This window comes from Capsicum annuum, chromosome 1 (genome assembly GCF_002878395.1).
Source record: "Capsicum annuum cultivar UCD-10X-F1 chromosome 1, UCD10Xv1.1, whole genome shotgun sequence".
Taxonomy (NCBI): Eukaryota; Viridiplantae; Streptophyta; class Magnoliopsida; order Solanales; family Solanaceae; genus Capsicum; species Capsicum annuum.
Window position 1 is genome coordinate 248,667,111 of NC_061111.1, and position 10,263 is coordinate 248,677,373.

The following is a 10,263-nucleotide window of genomic DNA, read 5'->3' on the forward strand; positions in this document are numbered from 1 at the left end:
AGATACATATAAACATCCAAATGAGAGAGGACCAGGGAAATACTGAATGCACAAATCCGAAAACGACAATTTGGTAAAAATTTTGATCTCTGCTTAAATAGAAGGTTCTTGAACTATTTCTGTGCTTACTCTAATTGCATAGGTGTTGGCTTGTAATTGTATTTACTGTTAAGGTTTTCTGGCATAAACCTATAAAAGGTTGGTACAAATTAATGTGGATGCTCGCTTTAATAAGGAGACAACATATAGCTTTTCAAGGAAAGAGTCAAAAACAGAAGTGAAAGCCCAAGCTCACTTTTCATCAGCTTAACCTATAAACTACAATACATAAGGTACATATACATTAAGATATACGTACACGGCTGGTCCTTCTGATTGTTATCTAAAAGTATATAAGAATACTTTACAAATCTAAGACGAAGTATTTACAAAATCATATACCGTGTACATGTATTAGACACTATTCATGGAGAAACATAAGATGTATTCATGGAGTATATGTCAAGAGGGTTGTTCGTGCCCTTAACAATGTTCGATCCAGCATTTGTGGACCTTTCAGGGCGATCCAAATACATCACTATAACTGTTATATCATCATGAAGCTTTGTATTTTCAAAATAAGAATTTGAATTGAAGTTCTGTAAAACAAAGAGGACAATCATCAGTGCTCTACATTGATTTGTAGAAGATACATTACTTTAGTGTGGAGGGTGAACTTACAAACGTGATCGTATAACCTGTTTTCACATCCTTATTGTCTTCCACTTCGACCGAACGTAGAAACTTGAAAATATAGAATGAAGAAAGACACTTGTGTATTTAGATTCAGAATCCAAAAAGCTATATGAAGAACTTAAATTTTATAAGAATTGGGAGTCAAATTGCCATTTCAGCATTGGTCAAATCTGGGAAAAGAAATGTAGTGGAAGATTTGATAATTGTCTACGTTATAGTTTCTAATTTAGATCAAACCTTATGGTCCTCTTCATTTAGAAGTTTCCCAAGAACAGGATGACTCAAGAACTGCAGGGAGATGACACAAATCATATATGAGAAGCACTTCAAAATTTCAGAAACATAAAGAAAATCAGGCTGGATTACTTACAGACGTCAACCAAAAGTGAGGAATAGCTTTAATAATGTCATTACGCTTAACATAGACTGGTTGGTGGTCTGGAAGCAGGTTATGGACTGCAACATGTTGAATATTCAAGTTTCTAGAGAAGTCACCAAGTATTCAAGCTATAAAAATGCAACCAAAAGCTGCATAGCTTGTATAATAGACCTAATGTAATCCAACCCTTGCGCAAACCCCATAAATAATTATGTAATGCAAACTGAATAGCTTGCCCGATTGACCTAATGTAATCTAACCCTGCTGCAACCCATATGTGCATAATCAAAACCTGAGTGTATTGGATTACCCTTTCTATAACTCTTCAAAAACCAAAGAAAAAATGTTGTACATACAATTATGAAAATACATTCTTACTTCCTTCCTTCTAGTGTTCCGATCTGGCTGATTATGTACAAGAGCTATTTGTATAAAGAAAGAAAACAACTACCCTTTTATCTCTTTTGACTATTTATTCATCACTGGAAAGAGCAAAAAACTGACCTTAAAAAGGGGGGGAGGGTGTTCAAAGTTTTCTTCTGCTTCAAGACAAACTGCTTCGACCAATGAATTGATCCATCGCTTTACTTCACTTAAACTTTGGTCTACTGTACAGTGCTCCAGCTACAGTTAAGTCCTTAAGTAATTTAACGACAATTTGCTAAATGCTTTGATCTCTTTTATTTGGAGTAGTAGTTTTTAAGTGTTATTGGAGCCTTCGTACCAGTCATGTTTGTGTATCTTAAATTTTGTCGGGTTCAATTTCTAGTATGCTACTGAACTTTACCCACAACAATAATAAAATTACTACCAAAATCACAAAAGTATTATGTTTCAATAACAAATTGCACAAGTAATATGGCAGAAGCGCAACGGCTTCACCGGGGAATGGGTGATAGAATGAAGACATAATGAGTGTGAGTTACCTCTGGAGGCACAAGTTCATAGTATTAACATCTTCAGCTCTTAAAAGTGCCTTATTTATTCTATAATTTTTTTCTTTGAATTCTTGGTTTTTGTTCCTTCTTTCACATCTTGACTCCATTAAATATGTTACAATTGACCAAGAATGAATATTAAGCTAAGCTATAACAACATTCATTATCGATATTCCCAAGAGTTCTTATTTCATGGTTTTGCAGCATTTGATTTTTTGTTCTGCCTATCTCATTTCATTGATTAAAGAAGTTTGATTTTATTGCTTTGGTGTAGAATGGTTCACTTGACAATATATTTGATTGAATTTCTTTAACCCTGTTGTTGAATGGAAGAACTAAAATCTTTCAATTCTTGTTCTTTACTGTTTTTGTTTTTCAGACAAACAGCTGAGTTCCATAAGTCATGCTAGGAGGAATTCTTTCTAAGAATTACCCAACTAAAACTGAAGGATTTTTTTCAGTTAAATTTTTTTCCTTTGAGATTTTATAATCTATACATCACTTAGAAAAATCCCAAGGATTCTATCTACGGAGAATCCTTATATGATCACTATCTTTTGGAAGCTTGCAATTTAATACTGTTCTCTTTGTTTGAAGTAAATATAACGTTTCACTATCCCCAATAAAGTAATCATACTCTTCCCTTTTTTAACAGAAAAACCTTGTATAATCAAATTGATTTAATATGTAAACCAGAGTTAATCACTTACTTGCAACCATGTATGCTTATCGACAGATTTGAAGTCATCCCGGATATAAAGCAATGCACCAAAAACTATGTAACCATCATTATAGTCCGGATTCAGTAAGTTTGATGCTTCAGACCCAATAGAAACAATATGTTAAGCGCATCTCATGAGATAAGGAAAAATATTAGGCAAGTGACAGACATGTAGAATGATAGATACTCACAAAATTGATGCTAATGGTTCCTGCAGTTCTAAACCAAAAAGCAAGTAGATGCCCATGCCAAAGTTCAAGATAAAGCAATGAAGAATGTAATAACAGAAATAAACTTACTTTGCATCAATGCTTTTCTGATAGCCGACTGAGAACATTCTTGCACTTGTCAGATATATCAGTTGATAACAGAAATAGACTTACATTGCATCCATACTTTCTGATAGTCGACTGAAAATATTCTCGCACTTTTCAGATACATTAGTTGAGAAGACATCATTAAACCACTGTAAAAGGATGTTGCAATGAGAATATCAAAGAAATAACCAAATATCAAAAAATTATTTCAGTGGGCAATAAGTGTAGTTATCTCTGTATATTTTCCAAGGCGCAGCGATTCCATAGATTAGCGAGCTCTCTTGTGAGGAGAATTAAGGTACACCAGGGGGGCTGAAAGAAATAGAGGAATATGATTAAATTACAGAAACATAACTTATGATCCACAATGATGCCCAAAATCAATAAGATGAATGTTATATCTGAATGAATCTAGAGTCTACTCATGAGAGTAAAACCAAGAACATAGCTTTTAGCTGTTCTAAACATTTACATGACGTTTCAGGTTATCCTTTTAACTATAAAGTAGTTTTAGAAAGTAATACAATTAAGAAAAAGGGAAGAAAGCAAAACCTTAGATCTAAGTACAGATTTTAAGAATAGGGCATATGAATAAGAATTCTTTGGCGGCTACGGGTCTCAAAGGGATTCTATCAGCAGGAGAGGACACCAAAATTGTTGCATACTTGATAAAGTAATGGATATGAGCAAATCTCACTGGAATTTCCAAGTGCAACTTCAATCCTAAATTATTTAAACAAAAGTGCCAACAAATCTATCAAAGAAATTTGTTGAGCGAAACATGTAATTCACACCAAGAAGTCCAGGAAGATTCTTATGTGCCATACTTGACAAAAACACAACATTACACTGCTACACAATTTAGGAGGAAAGATTCCTCCATATTGGCATTTTCTCCAGATCATTAAAATATCTTAATATTCTACCTTCTTTGAAAATATAGGAACAAAAATATTTTTCATATCTTCCTGTGATAATTTAGCTGCATTTTTGGATTACATATAAACTTCTCAAAACCACAAACACTTCTTTTTTTATTTCTACTCAATTTGAATTCCAAAGAAATCTATTGTTGGGCTGTCTAATTCTTGGACCTCTTTGTGGTCTGCCCTAGGCTCAACAGTTTGGCTAGCCTCTAGACTATATGTAGTGTTCGCGCAACACTAAACATATGACATGTCAACTCAATGCTCCAACCTTCTTCTTCGACCACTACTCAAAGTCACCACCATCTTCACCTTATAGCTAAAATGGATAGGGTTAGTGGAGAAAAGACGAATATAAACCACTTCTATGACGTTATTAACTGATAATATAATGAAGAGCAATAGGGGAAAATATTGACACTTTTTCCTTTTATAAATATTACTCCTTATACTATGTGAAAATATTTATTTATCTCCGTCATTATAGACCACTGCACACCAATGTTTTCGAATTGATGCAAAAATATCCCTCCTTCATTAGGGCCCTCCATCATAACAAGCCCAAGTGGCCTAACACTTTGTCAATTGAATGTCACATGTCATAGCACCTCACTTCTAACTCTATTTTACCCCTTCAGTGCTTGTTTTTCAACTACACCATCCTTCTTCACCCAACTACCGCCACCAATATCATATCACCCAACCACAATAACTACTAGGATTTCAGGGAGGTCAATTGAATCGTCTTTATTTTTTAAAATATTAAATTTTGAATTCCTTAACACAATATGAACTATAGCTCAGCGATTGAAATTAAAGGCTTAACTAATGTGCCGTGTATTATTACGAATTCTAGGGTGTGTTTGGTATGATGGAAAATGTTTTCTGGAAAATATTTTTCTATTTTTCCTTGTTTGGTTGCAATAAAATGTTTGGAAAACATTTTCCACAATAACTCATTTTCCTCAATTTGAAGGAAAATGATTTTCCTCATGGGCCAAGGGAAGTCATTTTTCAGAAAATAACAAATGTGACTTATACCCCATCTCACCCCTCTTCCCCACCCCAACAACGCTGATATTCATATGACTTAAAAAAAAATTATATTTATCAAAAATTTACATTACTCGGAAATATTTTTCACTGTGTTGTGCTTCAGTTTTTCACTGCTTGAAATAAAAAATAATGAAGTCTGATTTTTTTTCATTTCCAATATTTGTTGAATGTATTGTTATTTTCATATGCATAGAGGAAGACTTACCTATGTTACTTGTTTTAATTACATATTTCATTTTGTCATCGATGTAACTTGTTTCACGAGGTTGAATAAGCTTATCATTCCATTATATTTTTATTGATTGTAGTATCTTAAATTGTCCTGAAAAAATATTGAAAAGTGTCTCCTATATTTGCTAATTAATAGTTGCTTAAATTTAGTGATTGTAATATTTTAGTATTCGATATTGATATTATTTGTTATGCTTAAATTAGTTTTTACAAATTGTTGAGTTGCTAGAGACACTGATATACTAGTTAACAGTTAGTAGTATTTTCTAAAAAAATATTTTTTCACTCACCAATCAAATTACAAGAAAATATTTTTTAAAAAATAGTCTCTACTTACCAACCAAACACCATAAAATATTTTTCAAAAAATATTTTTCACTCATCAACCAAACATAAGAAAATAAGTAGAAAACCAACATATTTTCGAGGAAAACATTTTCCAAGAAAACATTTTCCATCATCCCAAACACACCCCTAATCTCTCTAGAGATATTCTTTTTACCTTTTAAAACTTGGTTGGTGAAGTTCGATGAGCATAACAAATATTAATGGACTACATCAGTTTCAAACAACCATTCTATCAATCATGTGTACTTTCCAACTTAAAACTGCTCCATCTCAACATACTTATTAATAATGTAATGTGAAAAATCACTGTTTCCATCTCAAGCTATACATCAAAAGTTTAGGATACAACTAAATTCTAATAATGACCTATTACACACCTATATTATATAAAAGTGAAACTATTATCTTCCTGCAACACCCAATCTAAGGCACGTTTCTTACACTCAATATAGGCGCATCCAGCCTTTTGAAACTCAAAAATAAAAGTTTGAAAACATTAAAAAATATTAAATTATAATGTCCAATAGTTATATTCAACAATATCCTCCATTTCAACAATTTAGGGCTCCAAACTAAAGAACCCTAATCCCCAAATTTGTCATTCAAAATCGAAATTTAAGATTATTTGTTTGAAGAATTGGTAACTAAATCTTTTTGATCGTTTGATTTCTTGCCATATTGCGAGAAAATATAGTTCTTTTGTCTTAATTTTGTTAAAATTTTGATAAATATTCCTTTCTTCAAGTGTTTGTTCAACCTCACTTAAAGCTTGTTTTCGTACCACCTCCATTGAAATCAACCGAATCAACTCGTAACAATTGTAATTGCAACTGCGCAGAAAAAAGAAGCAGAAATAGTAGATAGCAAGGATGAGCAGGTCGGGTCAACCTCCGAATCTCAAAAAATATATGGACAAGCAGCTTCAAATCAATTTGAATGCCAACCGCTTAGTCACTGGAACTCTTCATGGATTTGATCGGTTCATGAATTTGGTCATTGACAACACTGTGGAAGTTAATGGCAATGAGAAGAACGAAATTGGCATGGTGGTGATTCAGTATTTGATTAGATAATAGTTAACATGACAATGAATTTTTGTCTAAGTTTGATCATCAATTTTCGCTATTCAATTAGTGCATTATGTGCTGAATGCAGTTTGTCTGTGCTTTAATGTCTTTTAATTGAAAATTGATGTTTCCTTTTGATGCTAAAAAAAAAAAAAAACAATCGTAACTTGAAATGAAAAGAGATAAATGATTTTTGATTGTCAACAATAAAAAACACAGAAAAATTATGTTTATATCTCTTCTATCGGGTTGAAATTTGCTAAAAATATGAAAAGAAAAAAGAGATGAAGTTTCAATTTTGATTCGTATTGATGCTCTTCACATTGGGTTTTTTCTTTCCATTCATAGTCTACCCGAATGGACCAGGTAGGGTGAAATAATTGAATTGGGTTGTGTTAGAATTGAGTTAAATTAGTTGGGTCGGGTTAGGTTTATTTAAGGGTCTATTAATTAAATAGAAAAATTAAATTAAGCATGTGGCAGCACCACAGGACGAGTGGAGTACACTCCACTCATTAAACTTAGGCGTAGGTATCGCGAAGAGGTAATAGTTTCACTTTTATATAGCATAGGTGTGTAATAGGTCACTATAATAGTTTGAGTATGTCCTAAACTTTTCATGTATAGTTTGAGGTGCAAACGATTACTTTAATATAAAGATCATATCATAATCCCTCTTAGATAACTTGATTTCATCATCCTTAAATATATATCTATATATATGTGCTAATGAATATATTTAATTCCCAAGATGATGAACAAGCATACAATTCTCAAAGAAAGTTGTTGGAATCAATTCTCTTTGATATTTCAAAAAGCTTCCTTCATTTCATAAATATCATCCAGCCAAACATAAAACATATATCTAAATTATACATAACATACATAGCGAAAAGTAATTTCTAATAGGAAAAGTATGGAATATTACAATCTTCGTAATTTTGATTTAGACACTCCCAAAACAAAACAAACTTTTACATCTTTGAAATTATGTCAACTCCTTCCACATTTTTTGAAGTTACCTTGTACACAACCTCTTCAAATTTTTTCATTGCCATGGGAGGTAAACTTATAGCTATCAAAATACCTTTGTCTCCCTTATCATTTTTGACAGGTACACCAAAACTAATGAAAGATATAGCTTTTGCAACTCCTCCAAAAATGGGTCTTCCCCATCCAAAACCAACTTCATCTAATCCAATATATCTATTATCTGAGACAATAAAATTCCAAGATTTTGTCAATTCTGGTCTTCCTTTAATAGCCATTAAATCAATCAGTGATTTAATGTATTCTTCATTCATATGATCTTTAACTTTCTTGACCAATTCAACTGCATATGTTAGTGAATTTGAACATAATAATCCTGCTTTTGATACTGCAGTTGGAGTAACGAATGCATTTCCATAATATCCGGCTGGCAATTCAAATTTTTGCAACTTTCCACGTATGTTAATAAGGTATGTTAAACGAACAATTTCTTCAGAGTTTAGACCAAGTGCAATTGTACGGCATTTCCATAAAAACGCCATCAATAACTCAAATTTTGTACTTTCACAATTTGGAGAAACTTGATTTTTAATAGCTTCCATCTCCTTTTTGCCAAAGAAAAATGATTTTTGTATCAACTTGTCTTCCATGGATTCCCATGCAATTTTTGATTCGATTTGCTCATCAAACTCATGGTGAGTACATGTAATGTTTGGTAGTGATCTTGCACTTAGAAGATGCCTTTCCCATACAGGTAAGATAGAAGGTGCAGAAGCGCCTTGAATTAATTCACTTAACGCATTTAGAAATATATTTAAGCCATAGCCATCCATCATTGTGTGATTAAATCTTAAACCAACAGCGAATCCACCACAACTAAAACGAGTCACCTATACATAAAAGGTGTATTAGCTTAAGAAACTGTTTATAAGAAAATAGCTACAAGTAAATATTTATAATAAGAGTAGGATAAGTAACTTGGAAATAATAAGAAAGGTTGCCTGCTTTATAAAAGTCCTTATACTTTTGGTGTATATATCTTAAAAGGAATAATATATAAGTACCCCTTAATTCCATCAACGGGTCTCAATGAAATTTTCATCATCCCATAATTGCATTTGCGAAGAGGATAATTATATTTTGTTTATATATATGTATGTATATATTTTAATCACCTTGAGATAAGGAAGGTTTAAAATTGAATAGTAAAGAAGCATTCAAAAAGTGGTTTAGGCCATAAATTGAAATCTTATATTGTGTAGTTTCCTAAAAGTTTTTTTTATTTTTGAATCAATATTGAAATTTCTGACTCTACGAGAGAGAATATATATATATAGGTGTAGGTTGACTCCATTTTCTTCATTTCCCTTTATCTACTAAGTACCTTGATTTAAAAAAAATAAAAAAATAAAGAAGAATATTTTGAATATTATTTACCTGAACTAACAAAAGAGGGCAACCAATGATCCCATCAGAACCAGGAACATTGTGAAGTAGTAAATCCAGGTATGGACATGGTGGTTTGATGGAGTCACCTAATTTCTCAAGCTCCACATTAGCATCAGCTTCAACAAACAAGACTCCTTCACTATTGCAATTCACCATAAGCTTTCTATTAGGTCCTTCAATAAGCCTACCAGCTAATGGATAGTAAAACGATAATGTCTTAGACAATCCATCTTTAATTAATTTTGCAGGATCTTTGCCTTCCATTAGAGAATTATATTTATAAAACATTAATATGGGAATTTGAAAACGGGCACTCCCTTGATCATCTATGTCAGAAAGATGTTTTGTCTCACGAGGTGTTACTATTGATGGAACTACTAATTTTGGCTTGTGACGTTTTATTGAAATTGTCATCGTGTGTGTCAAACGACGTGCTAATTGAGAGAAGAAATAGTAGCTCAAGAAAAGATAATGTTTTCTTGGTAAACATTTGGAGTTTGATTTATAGAGTCCCAATGCATCAAGAAGGACCCCAGCTAGTAATTAATTTCTAGCCACCACAATGTCCCACACAAGTAGACCAAAGGTAATATTATATTTTCTCGATTTATTTTTACTTGTCTATTTTTCTATTTTGGAATATTTAATAATACTTATTAAGTTTATAAAATTAATGAATAAATTTACCTATTTTCATCAATTTTATTCTAAACATCAAATATAATTCATTATCTTACACATTTATTAAAGCATTAAATTTATTATATTCAAAGGCTAATACGGTAAAATTACCCATTTCATTTACTGTTTTTTTCTGTGTGTCAATAAAAAAATGAACAAGTAAAGATGAACGGAGGAAACATCTTTCTTTTTCATTTAACAATCTTGTGTTCAAAATTCATGTACTAGGAAAATTAGTAATTAAATAAAAAAAATTAATATTTAAATACAAAACATATAGAAAATAACATGTTATGAAGTTCACAAATAATAATAAATTCAGTGTATCTCACACGTGATGTGTGGAGAGTGCGAAATGTATATAAATCTTATCCCATACGTCCCTATGAGGTTAAGAGCTTGTTTTCAGTAGACTCAGAAGAACT

General features: G+C 31.9%; 2 protein-coding genes across 8 annotated transcripts; both read right to left on the reverse strand.

The window, feature by feature from the left end:
* Positions 1 to 276: 276 nt before the first annotated feature.
* On the reverse strand, positions 277 to 4,446 carry LOC124889482. Of its 7 annotated transcripts, none has more exons than XM_047401335.1 (6): positions 4,288 to 4,446; positions 3,073 to 3,402; positions 2,763 to 2,869; positions 973 to 1,023; positions 721 to 783; positions 277 to 638 (listed from the first exon to the last, which is right to left on the reverse strand). In XM_047401335.1, exons 2-6 carry the CDS (start codon positions 3,077 to 3,079, stop codon positions 465 to 467), a joined length of 402 nt encoding a protein of 133 aa, XP_047257291.1. In that variant the 5' UTR covers positions 3,080 to 3,402; positions 4,288 to 4,446; the 3' UTR covers positions 277 to 464. The 7 variants fall into 7 exon arrangements, 5 of the variants coding, with proteins under 5 accessions (XP_047257291.1, XP_047257288.1, XP_047257286.1 ...); XM_047401332.1 differs by having other exon boundaries at positions 4,185 to 4,446; XM_047401330.1 differs by having other exon boundaries at positions 4,017 to 4,446.
* Positions 4,447 to 7,635: 3,189 nt separating this feature from the next.
* Positions 7,636 to 9,671, reverse strand: LOC107862793 (methanol O-anthraniloyltransferase). The gene is made up of 2 exons (XM_016708453.2): positions 9,146 to 9,671; positions 7,636 to 8,598 (listed from the first exon to the last, which is right to left on the reverse strand). Exons 1-2 carry the CDS (start codon positions 9,569 to 9,571, stop codon positions 7,693 to 7,695), a joined length of 1,332 nt encoding a protein of 443 aa, XP_016563939.2. The 5' UTR covers positions 9,572 to 9,671; the 3' UTR covers positions 7,636 to 7,692.
* Positions 9,672 to 10,263: the final 592 nt, after the last annotated feature.